This window comes from Oreochromis aureus, linkage group 9 (genome assembly GCF_013358895.1).
Source record: "Oreochromis aureus strain Israel breed Guangdong linkage group 9, ZZ_aureus, whole genome shotgun sequence".
In the NCBI taxonomy this organism is placed as follows: Eukaryota; Metazoa; Chordata; class Actinopteri; order Cichliformes; family Cichlidae; genus Oreochromis; species Oreochromis aureus.
In genome coordinates, this window is record NC_052950.1 from 24,592,483 (window position 1) to 24,619,396 (window position 26,914).

A 26,914-nucleotide genomic window follows, 5' to 3' on the forward strand; every position below is an offset into this window, starting at 1 on the left:
TCAGTGATTTTCTGTCAAAATGGAAGAAACTGAAGACAGAATTGCAGTGGTGGGAATTGGATGCAATTTTCCAGGCGGTGAGGGCACTTTAAGAAGTTTCTGTTTTGTGTGTTTGATATTATTTTACTACCTAATTTGATTTTTGTGCCTCACGTGGTGTATAGTCAGATCCAGAAGTATTTAGACAAGGACATTTTTGTATTTTTGCATTTGTGTACCACCACAGTGGATTTGAAATCAGTCATAATTATGAAAGTGCAGACTTAATTAAAAGGATTTAACCAAAGTATTGAATGAATGGTTTAGAAATTGCAGTCATTTTCAGAAACTCAACAGTAATTAGGCAGGTGAGACCTGTTCCCACTTTACAACAAATTAAATAGACAAAAGATGTGGAGTTGATTCCAAGTGTCTGTCCAAGTAGCTGTGCACTTGAACGCCCAAAAGATTTGTTGATGAGGTGAAGGATCTACCATCGCTAGCCTGGTAGATTCATAAAAAGACATACTTGGTGTATATAGAGGCAAAAACTGCACTATTCCCCAAATAGTAACTTAAGAACAATGAAAAATCTCTCAGGATAGTTACATGAAGTTTGAAAACTAACAAACTATTTCTGCTTTATCTTTTTAATTACTTTAAAAAAAAACAGACTTACAAAACTCTTACAACCATCAAGATTAATCTCTTCTGCAAAATTCTGCAAAAATGTGTTTCCATTTCATTTTGATGAATTTAAACCTCAATAGTTATTTCACTACTTAAATTTCACAAAGAATGCGTTATGAGCTATTAAGTGTTTAATTGATATATATATATATATCTTCTCCCAAAAACAGGAGAGGGGCTTGACAATTTCTGGAAGGTTCTGGTGAATGGGAGAAACTGCTCTGTTCCAATTCCCAAAGAGAGATTTGACTTAAGCAGCTGGTATGATCCTGATGACAACAAACCGGGTAAATCCCGCACAGCCAAGGCTGCTCTCATTGACGGGTATGGCCCTTTATTTCATTTAGATCTGCTTATCTGTTTTACAAATGTGCGCCTATCAATACAGTCATATAAACTTTTGATTAGCAATTTTCTCGCTTATTGAAATTATATTGCTGTTCCTAATTTTTATTAAATCTTTACATTTTGTCAATTTCTTAATTCCCAAGAGACATGAATGGATTTCTCTTAACATGATAAATCTCCACTGGATAACACAATAGTCCATGGAAATTAGTCTGTTTACATAGGTCTAGATGACCTATTAATGATGCATGGTTTCATTTAACCATCAACTGTCACTGTCAAGTTTTTTTTTGATCAAGTCCATGTTATATTAGATAGCAACACACCCGCTTTGTCTTCAAGAACAGGGCCATTTCCAACTGACCACAAAAATATGAAAAGTAGTATTTCTTAACTATAGTCTTCACTTTACATTACTTTTTAGATTACTTTAAGCTGCGTTGATGAAACATCTCAAGCATTGTTTGACATTCCTCAGGATCTTACAGTCGAACTCCACAAAAAAGTTTTCGCCCTAGGAGACGAATTCATGAAGCATAAGTGCTCAAAACAGGACTTTCAGGGAATGATAATAAAATATTAGTTTTGCTGTAATCCACCTGGATGGAAGATGACCTAATGGACTCACTGTGTTATATATACTGTACATTGCTGGTGATGTCACAGACTGTACATTACCCATTTTTTGAGAATAATTGGGAAATACAAATAACAAGATAACCTTGCTGAACATGAACAAAGAACAACTGTCTCATATGTTAATCATGAAATATAAGCAATTTAATGTTCAATCACCTTTAGTCATAAACATAGCACATGATCTTTAAGGTAGTAAAACGAGACAATCAGTAGTATAGGAAAACATTTCTACAGTTGAATCCAAAATGTTAAACCGTAATTAGTGCATCCTATATCCTGAATCTGACCTTTTGACTTCAATATTTTCAGGTTTAATGAATTCAACCACAGGTTTTTCGGCATCAGTGACACAACAGCTTTACAGCTTTAGAGTCTGTACATGCATCACACTGTAAATGCAACACATGTATGAGAAGTAATCTAAGAAGGAAGAATTTAAACAGTAATTAGAGCATCCCATTGCCTGAATCTGACCTTCTTATTTTTTGATATTTTCAGGTTTAATGAATTCGACCACAGGTTTTTCGGCATCAGTGACAGTGAAGTGGAACAAATGGATCCTCAGCAAAAACAGCTCCTTCAGTGTGTCTACAGGGCTTTAGAAAATGCTGGAATTCCAATGGAAAAAGCCAGTGGGACCAGAACAGGAGTGTTTTTTGGTAAAGCACTAAAAGCTTGTTTGTGTTTTTGTGTTTTTATTGTTTTGTGTTACAAAAATGGGCGCTTGATCCAAAATAAAACTACCAACACCTTTTTATACCAGAATTACCATCAAGTTTTACATCCATTCAAATGAATAATATTAAAATGATAACTACATGACCCGTGTGTTTTATGTATCTCTGTAGGAATAATGAACAGAGATTATGCAACACATGCTTCACATGTGCACCCAAGTGTGATCAGCCACTGGACTGGCACAGGGCTTGCCATGAGTATTGCAGCAAACAGAGTCTCCTATGTCTTCAACTTCACCGGACCGTCGTTGTGTTTAGACTCTGCCTGTTCTTCATCCCTTGTGGCTCTTCATCTTGCCTGTCAATCAATAAAACAAGGTTTGTCCAGCATAGATAACTTCAGGTTAATCAGCAATCGAGCAACTAGTAGTAAATTATTCTGTAGTGTTGTATTTATTTATAATGCAGTGTTAGCATATAGGGATTATGGCAGGTTGGGATTATATGATGTGTTTTATCTTATCAGACGATTGTGAAATGGCTGTCTGTGGAGGGGTCAACAGCATCATTGAGCCAAGAGTGTTTGTTGCGCTCAGCAAAGCCAAAATGATCTCACCTGATGGAACCAGCAAACCTTTTTCCAGCAGAGCAGATGGATACGGCAGAGGGGAGGGATGTGGAGTAGTTCTCCTAAAGCCACTGAAAAAGGTCAGCATATGCAGATTAACGATGGTGTTACAATTTAGGTTTTCCTAATTTACCTTATACAGCAATATCAAATACATTAGGAATTTATACATTAATGGACAGTTTGCCAAAGTGCCAGATCCAGAACGTTAGTGATGTAGTAACTCAACCAGCTGATGATCCATCACAATTGATAAATTACTATAATACATGTTTTCTTGTCATGGGTTGACTCTGTTGCACAAACTAAAATCCACTGCAAAGTTAAAGAGGCTCTCAAACAGTCATATTCAATACATTTAATCTAGTTTTCCTTAAATCTGACCAATGCTGCAGGAGACTTTGGACTTGACCTTAAGCTGAATAGAAGACTTATTAGGTGATAATTATGTGTAACTTTCACTAAAATCTGAGCCATATTCTAGGGGAAGTAGTCATCCTTGTGAATTGTGTAGGTGGTCAAAGGGGTTTTAAATAAAATATTGTAGCGGGTCAGGGCTGTTTTGGGGTTCTGTTATTATAGTTCTGTTTCTGTTGTTATGGTGATGAGTGACGCGCTCTCTCAGCGACTGTGTTTTCCGGTGAGAGAGCGCCTTTTTTGTTGTTCTGTTGTTGTTGCCGCGCTGAGGAGGGAGGTAGCAGCAGTGTTCTCGGCAGAGAATAATAAACGGGTGCTCCCAAGAAACCTCTGTCTCCTCCGTGTCTGAGCTTGCCACATTGGTGTCAGAAGTGGGATAGCTCACCCTCGCCATAATGGAGAGAGACATTCGGAGGCTGGAGGAAGCTGTCGAGGAGAGCATCCGCTGCTTGGGAAGCTGGCGATTGAGGAGAGAGGAAGCGAGCGGCCATGTAAGTCCCCCGACGGGTCCCGACGGCGCGAACGCACCGCAGCAGCGGCCCGTCGCGACAGACGCTAGGGCAATGCGTCATGGGCTGCCTCTGTCGACCGACACACCGAGCCCCCGACAGCGAACAGTGATGCCTGCAACGCCAGCTAAGGTACCGAAATACAACAGGCTAACCCCGCTAGAGCCCTACCTCTCACAAGTACGGCTAGCCACGAGGCATAATGGCTGGAGCGACGAAGAGGCTGCTACACACCTAGCGCTAGCATTGGAAGGAGATGCACTGCAGGTACTCCTTGACCTAGCCCCGTCAGAGCAGCATGAGCTCCAGGCCCTCACCATAGCACTCGAGAGGCGATTCGGGCAGTGGCACTCCACTGATCAGAGCAGAGAGCAGCTGACCAACCGGAGCCGTCGGCCGGGGAGAGCCTGGGCACCTTTGCAGCGGACGTGTTGCTGCATGCTCGTCGTGGCTACCGGAGTTCCCAGCAGCAGCCCGTGAGGAGCTTAGCCTGCATGCTTTTCTGCGAGGACTTTTTCCAGAGCGACTACGCCAACACGTCCGCCTGGCCATGCCTCAAACTCTTCGTGAGGCGCTCCTTGAGGCTGAGAGGGCCGAGCTGGTGTTCACCTCGCAACCTAACCAGCAGGTGCCCCCAAACTACCCCCAAATCAGAGTCGCAGACTGCGACGGGAGGGAAGCCGCCGAGATATGCCAGCTGCAACCCTCGGTGCCCCGGAGGCGTCCCCGTTGACCGACTGACCGCTGCTACCGGTGCGATGAGCCTGGCCACGTGGCGCATGACTGCCCAGCACCTGCCCCGAAGACCAGGACTACGCAGCCCCAGGGAAATGGGGAGGGAGCGGTGTAGCGAGGGGACCACCGCTCCAGCTTCCTGCCCCTCCAAGGGCGATGCACGGTGGTGGGCGAGTTGGGCACCTCAAGGGACTCTACCTGAGCTGCTGTGTTGAGGACCAGCCATGCCAGGCCCTGGTGGACACGGGGTCCACCATTTCCCTGATACGACCTGGCGTGCTCCCTGGAACGTCCGGGCCATTGGTGAAGGGTTGGTCCCCCACCGACACCCAGCTGATGACAGTGACGGGTGAGAGGGCTGATATGCGGGGGAAGAAACCGTTGCGGATCCGAGTGAAGGATCTGGAGCTGGTGCACGACTTCTGGCTGCTGACATTCAAGACCAGTGCATCATCGGCCTTGATCTGCTGACCCACTGGGGGGCTTGCATCGACACCAGCGCTCAAGGTATCGCCACCGATTCCACAAAGGTGGCTGCGGTCCAGGACTGGCCGACTCCCTCGAACGTCAAAGAACTGCGGAGCTTCCTGGGCCTAGCCTCCTACTACCGTCGGTTCATCAAGGGGTTCGCGACGATAGCCAGCCCCCTCCACCGCCTGACTGACAAGGGCCAGCCGTTTGGCTGGGGTGATGCCTGCGCTGCGGCTTTTGCACAGCTGAAGGAGGCCCTCACCAGAGCCCCAGTTCTGGCCTACCCGACGCCCGGCAACCTTTCATTGTGGACACTGACGCTAGCAATGTAGGAGTCGGGCGGTCCTTTCCCAGCAGGGCGAGGCCGGAGAAGCAGTGGTGGCATACTTCAGCCGTGCTCTGGGGCGAGCCAAGAGGAACTACTGCGTGACCCGGCGGGAGCTGCTGGCTGTAGTGCTAGCGGTGCAGCACTTCCGGCCATACCTGCACGGCTGCCGGTTCCTCCTGCGCACTGACCATGCGTCTCTGACCTGGCTCCTGAACTTCAAACACCCAGAAGGTCAGGTGGCCCGCTGGCTGGAGGTCCTTCAGGGCTACGACTTCGAGATCCAGCATCGGGCAGGTCGGCAGCATGGCAACGCTGATGCCCTCTCTAGACGGCCCTGCATGGCCGTCGAGTACCGCTACTGTCTGTGACAGGAGGAGCGGGCCCAGGAGGCGCTGGGGGTGGCTACTGCTCAGGCCACAGCCAGCGGAGGGGGGTGGCTCCCACTGACAACGCAGCAGCTGAAGCGGGAGCAGGAGGCCGACGCGACGTTGGTTCAGGTGGGGGCCTGGCTGGAGGCGGCGCAACGCCCAGACTGGACGGGGGTGTTGGGTCAGGAGCCCGAGGTGAAGGCCTACTACTCCCAGCACAATAACCTGGAGACCCACGATGGCCTCCTGTACCGGAGATGGCGGGCCCCCGGTCAGGGCAGAGATCTCCTGCAGCTGTTGGTGCCTCGGTCGCAGGTGCTTGAGCTTGTCCACGGCTCAGTGGGGGCAGGCCACTATGGGAACGCCAAAACTCTCCGCCGCCTCAGGGGACGGTTCTACTGGCCTGGTTGTCGACGGGATGTGGAACTTCACGTGCACTGATGTGACACCTGCACGGCGCAGAAGGGCCCCACTCAACGCTCCACTGCCCCCCTTCAGCAATACTTGGTGGGGGCCCCGATGGAGCGAGTGGGAGTGGACGTCCTAGGGCCTTTTCCCGTTACGGAGTCAGGGAACCAGTACGTGCTGGTGGCGATGGACTATTTCACAAAGTGGCCAGAGGCCTACACGGTGCCGGACCAGAGTGCGACGACGATGGCAGAGAGGCTGGTGGAGGAGATGTTCGCCCGTTTTGGGGTCCCGGCTGAGCTCCACAGTGACCAGGGGCGCAACTTCGAATCGAAGGTCTTCGGGGAGATTTGTCGGCGGCTGGGGGTGGAGAAGACGAGAACCACACCGCTCCACCCGCAAAGCGACGGCTTGGTCGAGCGTTTTAACCCCACACTGGCTACCCAGCTCGCCATTCTCACCAGCCGCCACCAGCAGGATTGGGACCGACATCTGCCCCTGGTCCTTTGGTAGTATCGGACTGCGGTTCAGGAGTCCAGCCAGTGCACACCTGCCGCTTTGATGTTTGGGCGGGAGCTCCGGACGCCTGTGGATCTGGTGTTTGGGTCCCCGAGCCGGAGATTGACGGTGGGCCAGAGATGGACTACTACAGGAGGCTGAGGAGCGGCTGCAGTTGGTTCACGACTACACCCGCCAGGCCCAGGCCAGCGCGGAGTACGACAGAAAAGAGCCTACGACACCAGGTGCCGAGGGGAGCTTTTGTGCCTGGCGACAAGGTTTGGGTGTACTGCCCGGTTCGCAAGAGAGAGTGTCCCCAAACTGTGCAGTCACTGGCAAGGGCGGCGGAGGTCGTGGAGCGGCTAACGGAAGTGGTGTACCGTATCCGCATGCCGGGCCCGGGCGCATGGTGGTGTTGCACCGGACAGGCTTTCACCGTACCGACCGCTCGCTCCGGCAGACGCCGGGCAGGGATGCTGGTGACACCCAAGTTCTGATCCGAGTGATTTTTCCCCGCCGGTCGAGACCGGCCGGTGCGCCAAAAGAAGGCACCTGGACACTTACAGGACTTTGTGTGGGGTAATGGGGCTGTCGGGGACGACTGACCCCTTAGGTGGGGGCTATGTAGCGGGTCAGGGCTGTTTTGGGGTTCTGTTATTATAGTTCTGTTTCTGTTGTTATGTTGTTATGGTGATGAATGACGCGCTCTCTCGGCGACTGTGTTTTCCGGTGAGAGAGCGCGCCTTTTTTGTTGTTGTTCTGTTGTTGCCGCGCTGAGGAGGGAGGTAGCGGCAGTGTTCTCGGCAGAGAATAATAAACGGGTGCTCCCAAGAAACCTCTGTCTCCTCCATGTCTGAGCTCGCCACAATATGACAACACTACCTAGGGGAATTTCACCCCCAGGGAATATAAAGAGGGTCTTTTAAAAAAATAGAAAAGATTACACAGACTTGAAGATACACAACTGACGCAGATTGGCTCCAATATTAATACATCTTTAATTGCATTTGTTAAAATAAAAACCAAGAATAAAACAATAAGTTGACTGTGGCATAGCCAATTCTGTAGCAGTGTCCTAAATTAAATAAAACCATTAGAAGTCACAGAAACACTGAACACCAGGCTCGTTGCGCACAGTGAAGCGACATTACAAAACAAAACAGAATAAAAATACACAGGCCTAGTAACTTGCAACACATGTGTGAACTGTGGTCTGTATCAGTTATAGTTGTTGTGATATTTGATAGTAGCACACCCCAAAAAGAGACCGCGGTCAAGTGAGGCGTCATTTGTCAGCCCCGGTCAAGCCAGCCGCCTCTTATCACCCGCATAAATTTTCTTGCACTTCTACACTAGCCTTTACGGCAGCACCTTTTCTACTTCATTCCTGATCGTAAACATAGACCCGGGCACACATACACGCACACTCACATGTATATACGTCCGCACTCATACATACACACACGTACACATATTGCATTGGGACAACCTGGTTGCATCATATTCAAAAATTAAAAATCATTCTTGATAGTTGACATCGAACTTTCGACACATTCTTCCTCTGGTCTACCTACTGGGCCAAGTTTCATCTAACCTCATGTTAAAAATGTATTAAAAATCATCTGTGATAGTTGACATGAATTGAATGTCAATTGATAGTTGAATGGATTCCTCTTCTTTGACACCCATATAATACGTGTGCACAGTTTCGTCTCAATCCACTGCACAGTTCTGGAGAAATGAAAGGACTTTTCTGGCCAAATTCAACATGCACATTTGATTATAACATCACATAGAAAAATTAATTAATTATCTGTGATTGTTGACATGAAATTGACAGTCTTGTCTTGGTTACCTTCTCTACATGTGTGCCAACTTTCCTCACAAAATGCTGCAAGATTCTAGAGAAATTAAAGGACATTTCTACTCAAATTCAAAAAGGTTATTTTAATAAACAAAAAAAAAATCATCTTTGATAGCTGACATGAAATTCTCCACAAATTCCTCTTCTCTGCAACTTACAGTACATGTCTTCAAAGCTTCAGCTCGAACCACTGCAATTTTTCGCTTTTTTGCCTTTATTGGATAGTGAACTCAAGACAGACAGTAAAGGGGAGTTGGGCACACCAACACAGGAAGTATGGATTGGCTGTCTGTTTAAAGAGTCCAAATCTCTGATGCTATGGGTCTTACCCAGCAAACAGTGCAGAGCTTAGACAAAACCGATGTGTGAGGGGACTTGCCCAGTTGTAACTGCCTCTTCTCTCCTGTTGTCATGGTCCTGGGTCTGTGACCCAGTGAGTGGAATTGATTATTATTTATTTCCCTGATGTTATTGCTGTCTGTGTTTTAGTTTTGGTATTTCTGGGTCCTAGGTTTTGATCTCTTTACCCCTCATGTTATTCTGTGCTCCCTCTGTTCCGTGTCTAGTCATCCCTGCCTGTGTGTTCCCTCCGTTCCAGTGTAGTCAGGTCGCTGTGTAAAGCCCGTGTCTCTGAGTCTGTGTCTTTGCATGTGTGAGTTTCCCGTTTTATTGTGAAGGCCCGTGTCTTATGTTAGTGTGTCTGGTTTTGCTTCCCTTTGTCTTATCAGCTCTGATTTCTCCCAGCTATGTTTCACTCCTGTCTCCTATTCCCTGATTACTCCACAGTGTATGTAAGCCCTGTGTTTCCTTCTGCTTGTTACTGGTCCGTCTCTGTTGTCTCCCCGAGTCCCCCTGTGTTTCCTCCGTGTTTCCCTACTGTGTTGCTCTGCATGTCATCCAGTGAGTTTTGGCTTCAGTTTCATTTTGTTAAGTTTTCCCAGTTTAGATTATTTCCTAGTTCCTGTACTCATCATCTCCAATTCTGTCTGTAGTTTCTCCATAAATAAAAGTCAGTGTCTGCGTTTGGGTCCTCCCCTCATCACAACCCTAAACGTCTGCCACCACAGCCTCTCCTGCCTCTCCTTTCCTGTTCTCCTCCACAGGTTCTCCTCAAGGGTGCATCTTATCGCCCTTATTATTCTTTCTCTATACAAACATGTGTCAGAGCAGATATGAAAATAGGGCCATCATTAAATTTGCAGATGACTCTGTTATTGTTAGCTAACTGAAAGAGGGTGAAACTAGCCACGGTCCAGTCACTGATGACTTTGTTCAGTGGTGCGAGGAGTCTTATCTCCAACTGAACATATCTAAAACAAAATATATGATTATTTATATTGATTTATTTATATTGATTATTTATATTGATTTTAGGAAACAACAAAATGGGCACGGAGTCACTTTAATTAAAGGTCAGAAAATAGAGCAAGTGCAATCATATAAATATCTTGGGACCATAATCAAAAACTTAATGAAAAACGTAACTTTGATCAGAATTGCAAATCAGTCTGTAAAAAAGGTCACCAGCGCCTTAACTGCCTCAGGAAACTTGCTCATTTCCACATTGACCGAAAAATTCTAACTTTTTTTTTTATCATTCTTTTATTGAGTCTGTTTTATCTTTTTGTTTGGTGGCATGGTTTGGTCAGACCTCTGTCACAGAGAAAAACTCACTGAATCAGATAGTGAGATGGTCCAGTTGTCTGATAGGTGAGCCACAGTCTTGTTTAGCCTCCCTGTACTCTAAACAGGGACAGAGGATGGCTTTATCAATTCTTAAAAATGGTTCCCATCCTCTACGGGGTGAATTTCAGCTTCTTTCCTCAGGATGGCGGTTTCTATTTCCAAAATGTAGGACAAAGCATTATAAAAACAGCTTTGTCCCTGTTGCTGTCTCTGAACTAAATAAGAACTGTTTTTGATTTGATTCAAAATGTTTAAGTACTACATGTGTGTTATTGTTAGGTTTTCATTAGGTGTGTGTGTTTTTGAAGGGATGCCAAATGCTTAGGGCTGGGCGATATGGCCCAAAATTCATATCTCAATATTGTTTAGCTGGATGGCGATATACGATACATGTCTCGATATTTTTTTAAACCCATAAAGTAAGAACAAAAAGAGAGTTCTTAGCCAAATCTATGTGTCGCAGATGTCACACAGGCACTTTTATTAACATACAGCGTAGATGTACATAAAAGATTACTCAGAAATAAATTATTAGCACTTATTAGATAATAATGCTCCATGAATAAAAATAAAACAATGTTGTTTTCGTGCATAACAAAAAGCTCACAACTGTGCAGTCAAAATGTAAACTAAAAAGATGCAGAGCATAATAACAAACACCGATGTCGCAGCTGCTCTGTTCTCATGTTCTACTGCGTGACTGATAGCCTTGAGTTTGAAATCCGCTTCATAAGCATGTCTCTTAACAGGTGCCATTTTGGGGTCCTTATACACACACAATACGGTAATATCATGTTGAAGCACAGTACGTATTACTCCGCGAGGCTCCTGACTACGGTAGCCATAATGCTCCGACAAGCCATCAAGCGGTGCAGCTTCATAGCTTACCATAGTTGGACTAAAACATTTTTTGACAGATTTTTGAGCACCGTGTACCACATAAAATCGGTTCAAGGTCAGTAAGCACAACCAGAATTCATACACAAGACGCACTGTTGATTTTTGAGAAAATGAAAGGATTTTAAGTGCTCCTTACAGTCTGGATTTTAAGTGCACCTTACAGTCTGAAAAATACCAACTATCAAGGTACATGAGTTTTGTAAGGCTTCACGGTCTGGGATACTTTCACACACTTCACTCTGCACTTTATGGCGCTGTTGTAAATGGTGAAAATACTAGTAGTGCTCAAACCTCTAGTCGGGACGCTTTCCCGACATTCTCTACAGAATACATTATTCTTCTCTGACAATTTGAATCCGAACCATCTCCAAATAATAGTAATAATAATAATAATCTTCAAATGTTTTATTTTTACCAACCAGTTCCTCTTTGATAACTGCTGTGTCCATCTTGACGCTGCCTGCAGGTGAAGCGATTAGGGAGGGGGAGTTGTGTTCAGTGAAGGAGAGAGGCGGGACAGAGTAACGTTGCATAGAGACAAAAGTGGATGAAAGAGAGGCAAACTAGCCTCCACAAGTGTAATTATAACGCAACATAGACTATGTCGATATAAACGATATTGTCAAATCTTATATCTTGTATTTTTTTTTAAACTCGATATATCCCCCAGTCTTACAAATGCTATCATTTTTTCTGTAAAGCAAATTTACGTATGAGTGTAAATAAAGTAACTTTAACCTTAATCTTATCCTTTAGGGCTGCTTCCTCTGATACAAACAGAAATGTGGGTAGCCTTGCAGGCCCAGCATCTCTCCTCAGTGCATCGCTAACTGGGCTAAATTTAGTGGCTGGGAAAACAGCTCTTACAGGTTACTCCAGCCCGTTTAAACTAACAGACCCTAAGGGCTATCTATACTACTTAGAATTAATTGTCATTGTTCCGCTTATCGTGGTGGAGGGGTTTGTGTGTCCCAGCGATCCCAAAGGCTATGTTGTCCGGGGGCTTTTGCTCCCTGGTACGGTCCCCTATGGCAAATTGGTCCTGGGTGAGGGACACGACAAAGAGCGATTCAGAAGACCCCTATACGTGCAAGATCAAGGGAACAATTCACCCTGCCTGGGATAGGGTTACTGGGGCCCCACCCTGGAGCGAGGCAGTTAAACAACTCCTTGGTGGCAAAGCCCCGGGGTGGATGAGGTCCGCCTTGAGTTCCTGAAGGCTCGGGATATTACAGGGCTGTCTTGTTTGACATGCCTCTGCAATGTTGCGTCGAGATCAGGGGCAGTACCTCTGGATTGGCAACCGGGTTGGTGGTTCCCACCACCACCCGAGTATGAAGTGGTGGAAATGAGAACAAGCACCTCCAAATCTGAGACCATGGTCCTCAGCTGGAAAAGGGTGGAGTGCCCACTCCTGATCCTTTCCCAAGTGGAGTAGTTCACTTATCTTGGGGTTTTGTTGTGCTTTTATATTGTAAGGTAGACCCTACAATAATACATACAGAGAAAAAAAACCCCAACAATCATATGACACCCCTATGAGCAAGCACTTTGGTGACAGTGGGAAGGAAAAACTCCCTTTTAACAGTAAGAAACCTCCAGCAGAACCAGGCTCAGGGAGGGGCAGCCATCTGCTGCGACCGGTTAGGGTGCTTTGAGTTATGTGGGTTCACATTTACTTTGGTTTTATGTACTTATTTATGTTCTAGTTCTTCAGTGTCTCATTCTTTGAATATAATATTTCTGGGCTGGAGTAACCTGTAACATGGATAACAACACTCTGCTGGGCCCTAAAAATATGATAAATGTTAACCCAGATATACAGTAGGTGGCCCAGAGGAAGAATCTTTTGAAAGTTTGACTTCAACTATCAAGAATGATTTTTATTAAATTTTTGAATATGACGCAATATTTCAGTAACTGTACTGAATTTGACCATGAATGTCCTTTAATTTTTGTGGAATATTGCATTGGATAGAGATGAAACCTGGCCCAGAGGTACAGTAGGTAGACCACAGGAGGAATGTGCTGAAAGTTTGATGTCAACTATTGAGAAGGATTTTTGATGAATTTTTGAATATGATGCAACCAGGCTGTCCCAATGTAATGTGTGCGTGCACATGTATGTGTGAGTGAACGCGCACACTTGTAATCCCCCCGGGTGGGTTCCTCTGGGAAATTCAGTTTCCAGTAGTACAGCACCAACAGAAGTTGCATGTTACAGATACAATAAAGGGGAATGAGAGTAAGGATATTAGCATAAATATACCATATATAAACATATATAAATACAGAATATATAATAGGGATAAGTAGGAATACCAGTGGATTGCACATTTGAGTGAGTCTATTGTACAGTAATTATTGCACAGTCGAATATAAGAAAAAATAAAGCACTACAGCTCAGTTGTTCCTGCCCTCCTTTGTCCCCCTGTTTCCCCTCCCTCTCCCCTCCAGTGAGGAGTTAAACAGTTTGATGGCGTGTGGGACAAAGGAGTTTTTAAGTCTGTTGGTTCTTGACTTTGGGAGAAGCAACCTGTCGCTGAATAGGCTCCTCTGATTATTTACGACCGTGTGCAGAGGATGCCCAGCATTGTCCATAATGTCCAGCAGTTTCTTTAGTGTCCTTTTCTCTGCCACTGTCACCAGAGTGTCCAGCTTCATGCCCACCACAGAGCCAGCCTTCTGATTAGTTTTTCCAGCCTGGATGAGTCCTTTGCTGTGCTGCTCCCCTAGCACACCACAGCACAGAAAAGTAATCCTGCAACCACCGACTGGTAAAACATCCTCAGGAGCTTCCTGCAGATGTTGAAAGACCTCAGCCTCCTGAGGAAGTACAGTCTGCTTTGGCCTTTTCTATACAGGTGCTGCGTGTTGCATGACCAGTCCAGTTTGTTGTCCACCCACAGCCCAAGGTACTTGTATGTGTTGACCACCTCCACTTCCTCTCCCTCTATCTGAACTGCCAGTGGACCTGGTCTGGACCTCCACAACCAGTTCCTTGGTCTTTGAGGTGTTGAGTTGCAGGTGGTTTGTGTGACTCCATGTGACAAAGTTCCTCACCAAACTCCTGTACTCCTCTTCCTGATCATCCCAGATACACCCCATGATGGCTATGTCATCCACAAACCTCTGAATATGGCATAGTTCAGAATTATAGCAGAAGTCAGAGGTGTACAGGGTGAAGAGAAGAGGGGACAGTACAGTTCCCTGTGGTGCCCCTGTGCTGCTGACCACAGTGTCATACTTGATGTCCTTCAGCCTGACGTACTGTGGTCTGTCAGTGAGGTAGTCGGAGATCCAAGCGACCAGGCAGGGGTCCACCTGCATCCTGTTTAGTTTTTCCTGAAGCAGACAGGGTCGGATTGTATTAAAGGCACGGGAAAAGTCAAGAAACAGGATCCTGACCGTGCCTTTTCCCTTGTCCATGTGTGAGTGGGCTCTGTGTAGGAGGTACAGCATAGCATCCTCCACTCCGACATCCGCCTTGTAGGCTAACTGTAGTGGGTCCTGGGCATGTTGTACCTGTGGTCAGAGGAGGTTGAGGAGGAGCCTCTCTCGAGTCTTCATAAGATGTGACGTCATGTGTTGAGTTTGTTTGCCTTCTCCACAGTCCCCCTCACTGTGCTGTTCTTGATGTTGTGGCCTGTGATGGTTTTCACACTATTCCAGACCTCCTTCATATTGTTCCTCTCCAACTTCTGCTCTACCTTCCTCCTGTAGGTGTCTTTTGCTTCCCTTAGGCAGCGTTTCACCTCCCTCTGTGCTGATTTCATCTCCTCTTTCACTTTGCTTCTGAAGGCCTTCTTCTTCATGTTGAGGACAGCTTTGACTTCCTGTGTTACCCACGGTTTGTTATTAGGATAACACCGTACCGTCTTAGCAGGGGCAACCGCGTCCACACAAAAGTTGAGATAGTCTGTCAGACAGTGTGTCGCCCCCTCTGACCCATGCAGGCTCACAAGCATATACCAGTCTGTGGTGTCATAGCAGTCTCTCAGAGCATCCTCTTTTTCTGGGGTCCATCTCTTAATGGAGCGTGTTGTCACAGGCTGCCTTTGGACGAGGGGTGTGTATTGTGGCTGTAAGCAGACCAGGTTGTGGTCTGACTTCCCTAGTGAGGGGAGGGGGGTGGCTCTGTATGCATCTCTCACATTAGCATACAGTAGGTCAATTGTCCTGTTGCTTCGTGTGGGACAATTCACAAACTGGTGAAAAGCAGTCAGAGTAGAATCCAGTGTGGTATGATTACAGTCTCCAGTAGCGACTACTAGTGATGTGCGATACCACTGATTTTCTTTCCGATCCGATACCAAGTAAAATTCAGGGTGGTATCGACAATACTGATCCGATACCGATATTTTGTACAAAAACTTATTTTATTTATTGTATCTTTTATTGTATCTCAAATTATAGCGTCATAATGATTACAGGACATCAGATTACTTGTTCTTATCACTTAATAATGCAGAATTCATCATATAGAAATAAAAAAACTGAAGTTATGCGCTATTTGAACACCTTGCCTGCCTGCAGCACTAAAGGACTCCACGAGAGACATTTGTATTGCCCTAGCAGCACCTGTCCCTCTCCTCTCCTCCTCTTCAGTTCGCCTCAACATAAGCTCATCATATTCTGTGATATGATTTACTCTGAGGTGTTTGACAAGGTTAGTGGTGTTGTCACAACACCTCACTTTTTTGCCACATGTATCGCAAACCCCGTCTCGGCTGTTTGTGGAGGTAAAATACGTCCGCACATGACTCCATTTACGCTCAGCCATTGTTGTGAGTGCGCACGCCAGGGGCTGCGACACATTTATACAGCCGTATTTCGCACATGACTATGAAAGGGGAAAGAGGAAGTAGTTCCTTCGAAAGTAGACAATCCAAATGTTATAGTTTCTTTTCACTGTGTTCCTGTTAATGATAAACTACAAATTTACCCTAAATTACTAAAATATCGATATTTTAATGTGAGAATCGATTCTAGACCATAAATGACTGGTATCGGAGGAATCGATAAGATAAGATAAGATAAGATAAGATAAGATAAGATGGCCTTTATTAGTCCCACAGGTGGGAAATTTGTTTTGTTACAGCAAAAGTGCAAAGTTATGTAGCAGAAATTAGAAAACACTGGAATGCAATAAAATACAATAAAATAAAATAAAATACTATATACAATAGAATAAAATAGAATAGAATAATATATACAATAGAATAAAATAGAAATACAAATACTATATACAACTGAGTAGGAAAATACAAAAACACAACTTCGTCAGAAGAAGAATTGCACGTATAGCAGTCTTATTGCACATGTGTGGGTTTGTGTGTTTGATGGTTCAATATTTCAGTATCGATCCGCACATCACTAGCGACTACTGCAGGCATTTCTTTCAGCTCGACTGGGCTGAAACAATCACCATTGAGCGCTGAGCAGAGGCTATAGCAGGCAGCAAGCAAATCCTGGAAATGCATTCAGCATTATTTGTTATTGACTCCAAATTAGAGAAAGCTAAATGGTGCTTACCCCAGGATTAAGGATGCTATGTCAAATTGCTAGTAGTAGTGCAGCTGCCCCTCTCCACAACGGCTGAAATTAACCCTCTGGGGTCCAGGGTATAATTGGCCATTTTTGACTACTTTTGATTTTACCTCTATATTTCACCTTCAAAAACTGTTTATCTTGCCTTGTTTGGTATCATTATTTTCAGCACAACCTCAAATATCTGAAATTGGATTTATTTATTTTTTTTCATTTTGACATACTATATTAGTATAATTGATATTAATTCATAGAAAAAATTAAAAATCCAAGTAGAAAAAAGTTATTTTTTTACTGTACAAACCACAAACATGTTTAACGAATCATTTTCATAACTTGAAATGCAAATAGAAATTGCACATTTTTAAAAATTATGCACAAGTTTTGCAAACAACAAAGTTATATGGTACTATGTACCTAAAAATGCAGCCAAGGCCTTAGGCATTTTTTTATATAACCATTTAAAACTATTTACAGAACAATCAGGTGTTCTCCATCAAATAAGAAGGCACACAAATTATTTGTGCCACTCCAAAAAGTAGTTCCTGTTCACTATAAGACAGAGGAGAATACCACAGGCCTAAACCCTGCAGGTCTGACAACAGGAGGCGTATCAGTCCTGTTTTTACACTGGAATCTGCCTTTGGTGGCTTTTTTGGAGCAAATGTGACATTCACTAGTATAACTGACACACAAAACAAAACAATGACTATACTGCACACTAACTATAGCCTCCAAACACACTAAACGTCACTAATGTCTCACATATGAAAACTCGCTTGCTCTATTTCTTGCGCTCGCCTGCTTTCTCTCGCTGGTGTCGCTCCTAAAACCTCCCCCTCTTCCTAAACAACCAAAAGCCACATGTTGCCATATCATTTTTTGATTGGTTGACATGGTACACTTTGACACCAATAGGGAAGGGAAGGGTGTTTTTTTCTTCTTTTTGCACTTGCAAGCGGAGAGTGTTTACTAGCGCTGTCCTTAGAAAACGCAGTTTTTACCATTTCTTCCCGCTGTAAATACCACTGTTTTGTTCAGAAAAAATAGCATGTATTTTTTATCATAACTCTGGTTTTACGTGGCCTATCGACACAATTTAAAAAGTGATATATAGTTTGATGTTCGCACTTTTGACCCAAGTTGAAATGGAGACTGAGTCGCTGCATCGTGTTGCTGTGCCGTTTTAAATTGGTCATGTGATTTTGACGTGCCGGCCTGTCTGTAGACCCCAGAGGATTAAATAAATTGGCCACTCTACAGACAGGACCGTAAATAAGCCACTATACTGTTTAAATCCAGAGAATGGATAGGAGGACAAACATACTGCCTACCTGTGACTGTTGTGCAGCCTGATCAAAACTGCCTGGTTATCTTGAAGAAAATATATTAGCGCCCAATACAACACTCGCGGAAGGCAAAGGAGCAATGAATTTGGAAAAGCCTGCATGGTCTTATACTGGCAGACCGCACCCTACAAGTAAAGCACAGGTGTGTTCCCACTCAACCTAACCTGTCTAAAAGTACTACAGAAAAAGCAAGTGAGAGAGAGAGAGCGGTGGAGAGTAGCCCATCTGGCTACACATAGAATAATTGGTCCTTGGGGAGGATGAGCTTACAACATGCCAATGATTCTCTTTAATTTTTTCAAATTCAATGATCAATTGCAAGTAACTGCAGTGACCAACTGTTCACTTTCCATCAAATGTGATTGATGGTCGCCTAGAGTTGTAAAAACTCTGTCCAACACTTTGTTTTAGTATTTAATTTTGTCACGTTTCACTCTGTCACATGTTGAACTGTTCATTAACAGTGCACAATTTTATTGATGCTTCATTTTCATCTTTTTGTTGCTTGACAGGCTCTTCAAGATCATGACCATATCTGGGGTATAATCAGCAAAACTGCTGTAAACCAAGATGGCCGCTCTGTCACTCCAATCACCAAACCATCCATGACACAACAAGAGGAGCTTCTCCGCAGAATCTATTCAGAGTCTGACCTTGCAAATGTCCAGTACATGGAGGCACATGGGACTGGAACCCCAGCTGGAGACCCAACAGAGGCAAGAAGCATTTCCAACGTCATTGCTAAACCTAGACCTCCCGGTTCAAAGACACTCTGGATTGGTTCTGTGAAAAGCAATATTGGACACACAGAATCTGCTGCTGGAGTCGCTGGACTCATTAAGGTTCTCCTGATGATGAAGCATGAGACCATTGTTCCTTCGGTGTTCTACACTGATAAGGCTTCCAGTGTAGATAACACAGCACTAAACATTAAAATTCCTAAGGAACCAGAAAAATGGGAATGCTCTAGTGCAAGAGTTGCAGGAGTTAACAACTTTGGTTTTGGGGGAACAAATGCGCACGCCATTGTCACACAGCACATCCAGCCATATTCTAAGCAAAAGTGTGATGAGAAGCAAGTCAGGTATTTTGTCATATCTGCAAATTCTTCAAAATCACTTACCATGATGATGGAAGATACCATCAATCAGCTACAGGCAGAAAATCAGTTTGATCTAGATTCTTTCCTCTACACGTCAGCTTGCAGAAGAACCCACCAAAAACATAAATACAGAAAAGCCATCACAGCGTCTTCTGTAGTTAATCTAAAAGAGAAGCTAATTGCTACTGTTGGCAAAAATATCAGTGTTGCCTTCTCAGATCCAAGGTTAGTGTTTGTCTTCTGTGGAAATGGTGTCACCTACCATGGTATGTGCAAGCAGCTACTAAAAACCGAGCCTATATTCAGAGAAAAGATCAAAGAAATTAAGGAACTTTTCCGAAAGCTGAGTCCTCTGGACATCCTGGATACTCTTGAGAGCGAATTTGAGAGTAGCGACTTCAAAAACCCAGACGTTGTCCAACCTCTCTTGTTTGCCATGCAGGTTGGGATTACTACCTTGCTCAGGCACTGGGGAGTCAAAGCTGATGCAATTCTTGGACACTCTGTTGGTGAAGTGGCAGCCGCTCACTGCTCTGGTCTCTTGTCTCTGGAGGATGCAGTAAAAGTCATATATTTCCGCAGCACTCTCCAGAGAAAAGTCACCGGGGGAAAGATGCTCGTGATCAGCAACATGGCTGTATCAGAAGTATCTTCACTGCTCCCTCCTTACTCTGGTAAAATTTGCCTTTCTGCATATAACAGCCCACAGTCCTGCACCCTTTCAGGTGATGCAGACGCAATTGAGCGCTTCCATAAGGAGCTAAGCACCTCAGCCAATAGTCAGAATCTGTTCCTTCGTGTGCTGGATGTCCCTGCTGCTTATCACAGCCACATGATGGACCCAATTCTACCAGAAATTGTGGAAAGAATTGGTCTCTTACAGGTAAATGATCTTGACACAGAGTTGTTCTCAACAGTGACAGGCAAGGAAGTCCAGCAGGGAGATTTCTGCACAGGTGAATACTGGGCTAGAAACATTCGTGAGCCGGTTGCTTTTGAGCAGGCAGTACAGTCAGCAACTAGAGGAAAGAAGCACACGGTTTTTGTTGAGATAGGTCCAAGAAGGGCACTGCAGAGAAACATTATGGAATCTCTGGGAAATGACACGCGTGTCCTTGCCTCCGTGCAGCCAGAAAAAGATCATGAATCAGTCATGTCTGTTGTTTCTCAACTGTTTGAACTCGGTGTTCAAGTAGATTGGAACACGTTCTATAAAGGCTATGAGACAATACCTCTGCCTTTTCCTACATATCAATTTGACTGCTCAGACAAGGATGTTATCATTGGGGCAGCACAGAATAACACAGCAAGCAATCATCCTGTGCTGTGTCAGACAGGAAGTGAAAGCAACATTTTCACTTGTGATCTAAAGTCTGACTCTACTTTCTACTTGAAAGAGCACAAGCACAATGATGTACCCATCATCCCTGGTGCTTTCTATGCTGAGCTGGGTTTAGCTGCGTGCATGGCCAGTGCAAAACCAAAAGTACCTCTCAGTTCACTGCAGCTCAGTGTCAATTTTCACAGTCCATTTGTTTTAACACAGAATCCACCTGAAATGAAAGTGCAACTAGAACAAAACAGAGGGAAACCAGATTCACCGTTCTCTCCCCATCTGTAGTTTATGCATCAGGCACTGTGGTTTCAAAGAAAGAGAAGCTGATTGAGGAGCAGTGCATTTCACTAAGCTCCATCTACAAACGATGCACATCTGTAGTGAGCTTTCAGGAGTTTTATGGGTATCTCTCTCAAGGAGGTTTTCAGTATGGAGACATCTTCCAGAATAAGAAGGATGTGCACTATGGAGATGATCTGAAAGAGGCTTTTGCAAATGTCTCAGTTCCAGAAGAACTTCAGTCTCATTTGCATGACTACTGCATTCATCCTGTCTTGCTGGATTATCTGATGCAGCTTCTCCCATTTGCAGTAGAACACATTTCTGCTGGCAGGCCAGGATTTCCTGCCAAAATAGGAAGTCTTACAGTGTTTGAACCTTTGCAAAATGAGATGACTATTTATCTGAGAGCAACTGATGTGGGAACTGATCACTTCGGGGTTTGTGGGTGCTTTGCAGACAAGGAAGGCAGAGTGTTGGTTGAGGTTAAGAATGTCATAGTCAAGTACTTAGGCAGTCGTTCTCAAGTGGTAGATGAGTACTTCTACCACAATGCCTTCGATGTCATCCCAAATGATCACATTCCTACTCCTCCTCCAAAGGCCTTGGTGTTCTGTGATACTTTAGGGATCGCTGATGGTCTAAAGAAACATTTGGACTCAGCATCTACTTACATTCCCTTCACATATGCAAAGGACATCTTGGGCAATGGTTTCCCTTCTCTTTTGGCAAATCTTAAAATCAGAGATATTAGAGAAAACTGTGATGAGGTCTTATTTTTGTGGGGAAAAGAAGATCTCACATCACGGCCAGCTGACATCATCCTGCAGAATCTGGCTGACTGCTGTGAGATTTTCCGACAAATAGTTCTTGAGCTAAAGCAAATTCACTTCCCAAAATCAATTAGAGCAGTAACTTACCGTTCATCTGACATCACAGTAGATCATGTAAGTCCAGGTTTTGCTCTTGCGGGTGTGACACGATCGTTCGCTGCAGAGATACCAGAGCTTTCTTTTCAGCTGATTGACATGAACAGGATCTCTGCTGAGGACATTGCAGCTCTGTCTGATGTCCTTAGGTCATACCCATGCAGCAAGCACCCAGAACTGGTGGTAAAAGACGGACAGGTTTGGAAACCTTCCATTGTGCGCACCCCACTAGAAATCACTGACAATAAAGTGGGCACTTATACATCTACAGTGTCTGAACCTTGTATTTTTCTGACAGCTGATGCTCATGAAATTACTCAACTGAGTGCCATTCGCTCTGACGAGGAGACTGAGCCGATCAGTGATACATTCATTGAAATCCAGCCCAGTAAGATATGTGTTCACTCATCCGACTATTTCCCAGTCAGCACTTCAAATCTAAAATTCGGCAAAACACTCTATTGGAACAAGCACTCATCTCAGAAACACAAGCTGCTCGCTCTTGACTTCAGCGGTACTATCACAGCAGTTGGAAAGGATGTAAAGAAATTCAAAGTGGGAGAACATGTTGCTTCCTGTTATCCTGTGGTGGCAGCAAGTAAAATCAGAGTGCCACAGGAAGTGTGCTACAGCACCAAAAAGTTCCCAGTCCTCAAAAAAACACCCTGTGTTTCCTACTTTGTGCTAGCATGGGAAATCCTTCATCGAGCCTTGCTCGGAGCCAAGCATAATATAACAATCATATGCTCTGTGCCTGATTCTGCACTAGTGAAAGTCTTGGCACTTAGCGCTTGCAAATCAGGCTGGAATGTGAATGTTGAAACGCAGTGCAATGGGACTTTTGTAGATGCCAGTCAGTTGGGTGCAGTTGTCATTCTGCCTCCATTTGATGAATCCCTAACTGCTAAAATTTGCAACTTTCCAGGGTTACAACATATTGTAATAGTATGTGAATCTCAGAAGCAGGATCTAGTCGTTGAGGAAGTGTTCCAAAGGGCAAAGGAAAGTGTTCATGTACAGGCAATTCAGATGCCAGTCATTTTCCAAAAGGGATTCCTGAGAACACACAGGCCATACCTTTATCACTGGCTGAAGTCCTTAAACTTTAATGGGAAATTGGCTCTTGAAAGCTTTACTTTTCAGAGTGCAAAATCTGAACGAAAAAGCATTGATTCAGCAAAACCAGACTCATATTTCAGCTCCAAGAAATTGGCTGTTGTAGCTCTTGAAAATGATTTTGGCAGTACACTGTCTGAGATTCCACTTCTCCCAACAAAAAAAACGCTTTTTCAAAAGAGGTCTGTGTATGTAGTGGCAGGTGGTCTTTCTGGTCTGGGCTTTGAGACTGTTAAGTTCATCTCACAAAGAGGTGGTGAGTACATTGTCATTCTCTCCAGAAGAAAGCCCACACCAGAAGTACAGCGAGAAATCAACAATGTGGAGAAACAGTGTCGAAACAGCATCACCAGCATAGAGTGTGACATATCTGTTTCTGAGAATGTGCACAAAGTCATCAGTGTCATTGGAAAGAAGTTCCCTGGTTGTCCGATCAGAGGTGTGTTTCACAGTGCAGTAGTCTTGCATGATGGGCTGATTGAGACCCTTAACAGATCTCTGTACGAGAAGGTTTTCAGACCAAAAGTAAACGGTGTCCTGAATTTGCACTACGCAACAAAGCACTGTCCGTTGGATTACTTTGTATGTTACTCCTCCATTTCCGGTTTCCTGGGAAACGCTTCACAAACAAACTACGCAGCAGCCAATACGTTTCTCGATCTGTTCTGTCAATACAGGCGCAAACTCAGCTTGCCTGCACAGTCTATCAACTGGGGAGCTCTGAACCTTGGTCTGCTCTTGAACAAAGAACGTATCCAGCGTTTTCTTGAGGCAAAGGGAATGATGATTTTAGATGTGGCTGAGATTTATCAAAGCTTGGAGCAATGCCTTGTGCTCAACCAACCCCAGCAAGCTGTTTGCAGGTTTCACTTCAGAAACATCAGCTACAATATCCTCTCGCAGAATAAAGCCTTGACTATGCGCCTTTCTGCATTAGTCGAGGCAGCCTCTCAAAAATATAGAGAGACTTACTTTCAAACTAAACAAGCTGTCTATGTCTCACCAAAGGACTATGTTGTCTCTCTACTTAGTGAGACCACTGGCATGGAGCAGAATGAGCTGAAGGATGATTTATCTCTTTCATCCTTAGGCATTGACTCCATGCAGGCTATGACTCTGCAGAATTTGATCTTTCAGGGGAGAGGTGTGAATGTGCCTTTGGTGAAACTATTGGATCCCAATGCAACTATTGCAACAATGGCAGCTCTACTGAGTGAAGGAGCTGAAGGCGAAAGTGTCAATGAGAACCCAGAGTCTCTACCAGATGAAGCTGAAGTTTCTACCAGATTGTAAAAAACTCAAATGTAGATATTGTATAAATACAATCAGGCATCAACCATCAGAACACTACAATAATAGATGTAATTTTGCATTCAGATTCAATTAAAAAATGGCCAGTGTAATAAAGGAAAGGTTTTTATATTAATGCAACTTGTTTACAGTACTTTGCATCCTTTTTTTGTAATCATTCTTGGATTTTGGTTGATTTTTTTAATGCAGTTTTTTTAAAACCAGTTTTCTAAGCAAATGACAAATTAATTTGTAAATGTATTTTACAAAATTCAAGTTTTCAAATGATATTTTATATCACTGTTTTACTCACCAATATAGTACAAAAACAGTATTGCAGCTACACATGCTAAATTATATAAATTAAGTGCCTTATCTTGAATCATTTTTTTTTTATTTTAAATAAGTGTTTTATTTAAAAAATTGGTTTTCTTGCATCTCAGAATCAGAATATTTTCCTTGACATCGAAGTACAACAAAATAAAGTGCAGTCCCTGCAGTGTCAAGAAGGCATTGTGGTTGCAAATTACTTTATTCTGTGTATTAATCACATATTTTAACACTATCACTTTAGTAACAGCAATATCACTTTGTGTGTGTAAACATAAGACACAGACATGAACCTATCCTAAGTGACACAGTGAGGCCATTGTGAGTAGGTCAGAGACATCCAGGTGCCGTGTGTGCAGGGCGGGCGGGTAGTTGGACAGATAGATAACATGGGGGCCCTCCTGCTCCTGTGTGGAAGGAGGGAGGATTTGGGATGTATATATTTTTGCAACGTCTAAGTGACAAACATAGTCTTAATTCTCTCTCTCTGAAGGGGAAGGTTTTTCAAGGATGAGCTGAACTGAAGATATATGTGACTCACGTGATGTGTTGTTGGAATGTTTTTGTCTGTGTGTATGAAAGAGGTCAGGGCGGTGGCCCAGAGTGTTTCTCTCCATTTTGTAATATGTAATTAAACACACTTCAAAAAGATGCTCACCGGGTGTTTGCAGTTTATTCAAGATTTCCTCAACAATTTGGCACTGCGAGCAGGATTCTTCTGGTGAGTTTCACTGCATCACGGGCCCGCAGTGACTGGCTATCCTGAGGAAAGTTCACCTCAGTTCCACCATTTTAACAAAGGGGGAACTGTGTGGGACACACTTCAGTGACTTACACATGCGGGAATTCTGATGAACCAAAAGAGGAAACAAAAGAGAGAGAGGAACTGCAAAGAATCTGCAACAATGAGCTGTTTTGATTTGGGGGAGATTCTCCAACCAGACTACAAGGGGCGCACGGCCAACAGTGCATGGACTTACAGTCCAGCACTGGGGGTTGCCCGAATCTGGGATCCAGCACTGGGAAATTCTGCCAGGTTTATTTTAGTTTATGGTTTTTAGCACTTGTACCGAAGCAAAGGCTGCAGAAGGGATGCCTGGTTGCAACAACGAGCTGAGCTTGCCGCACGCATGGCCCGTAGCCTGGGTGAAAACTCAAATTTTTATTGTATGGTAAAGAAATGTGGGATAGAAGGTGTGAAGTAAGTTGTGAGAAAGAAAAAGAGATGTTGACAAAGAAATGAGTTAAATCGGCTGGTGTGCATAGGATGAATGATGGAAAGTGATGTGTTAAAATGTGGATGGAGGAAGCACAGAGATGGAAGAGAAAGGCAGCTTTTAAGGAGATGCCTTTTTGGGGAGAAAAGGGACCTGGAGGGCAGACAGGCCCAGTTGAACCCGCAACTCCACTACAAACACATGCTAGCCATAATTCACCACCATTATGTCATTTTGCAGAAAAAGTGGTGAAAGCCACTCCGATCTGGAGTCCTGTCCTCCCCGACGACAAAACCATCACCACAAGAATAACAGCTCAAAAACTGAGGGCAGTCCCTCCAAAAGCAAGCCCAACTGCCATTATGCAACAAAAAAAGACCCCTACCTCAATCTCGACCCAAAGGAAGAGAACACTCCCTGCTAAGACGCCATAACAGTGTTGAACAATGGCCTGTGGCAGGCTTTATATGCCTGCAAACAACACAGAGGTGAGTCAACTAATAATTTCATTCATCTCCTGATTGCAACATTCAAGACCAACAGTGGCATTGTTAAGCCAGATGACCTGAACGGAGCAAACCCCACCTCCTGTGAAAGTCACTTCTGTGGGGTTACCTACCGAGAACTGAGACCAGACGTAGCCGCTGAGGTCAAGCCACTCTATGTAGGGGGAGGAAGTGTGGGAAATTCCGAGGATCAAGGGGAGATAACTCAATTTTAACACAAGTGAACAGAATGTTGCAGAGGGTTAAATGAGTGGAGACTCCAACAGACTGAGTTTCCTGTTTCTGATGTATGGGTGAAGCACACACACACAAATACCTGATTACATGGGAACAAGCTTGCTTTGTAAAATACATGACAGCACTTCTGTGGGATTATCTAGCGAGAACTGAGACCAGAACTGAGACCAGACGAAGCCGCTGAGGTCAAGCCACTCTACGTAGGGGGGAGAGTACGAGCCGTGGCCAAACTATGCTGTCATGCCCGTCATGCCCAGAAACGGTTGGGCACAAAGAAAACAGCAAAGAAAGAGAAGTAAAGTACTGACTTGCACAATGCAGCATTGACGCTGTATAGTGCCGTGGCAAGAGGACACATGGGTTCCAGTGACTGTGAGCACTGCCACCTTTGTGGAAAAACAGGGGCACTGGAAGAAAGACTGTCCTGATCAAAAACCCCGGAGGGTTGAAGGAGGACGGGAGGCTGAGACTCAAGATGGAGCTGTAGGGTGTAGTTTGCCCACGTCACCATTAACAGCGAGATAAAAC

At 44.4% G+C, this 26,914-nt stretch overlaps 2 protein-coding genes across 2 annotated transcripts in view; both read left to right on the forward strand.

The window, feature by feature from the left end:
* The window catches only part of LOC116310336 (retinol dehydrogenase 12-like), a 124,464-nt gene that overhangs the window by 49,987 nt on the left and 47,563 nt on the right, over positions 1-26,914 (forward strand). The window lies entirely within an intron of this gene.
* On the forward strand, positions 20-25,075 carry LOC116310334 (phenolphthiocerol/phthiocerol polyketide synthase subunit C-like). The gene is given in 7 exon segments (XM_039617243.1): positions 20-77; positions 840-993; positions 2,155-2,315; positions 2,505-2,711; positions 2,860-3,041; positions 18,557-20,723; positions 20,726-25,075. Coding segments are annotated over 7 exon segments (6,303 nt in total). The 3' UTR covers positions 24,100-25,075.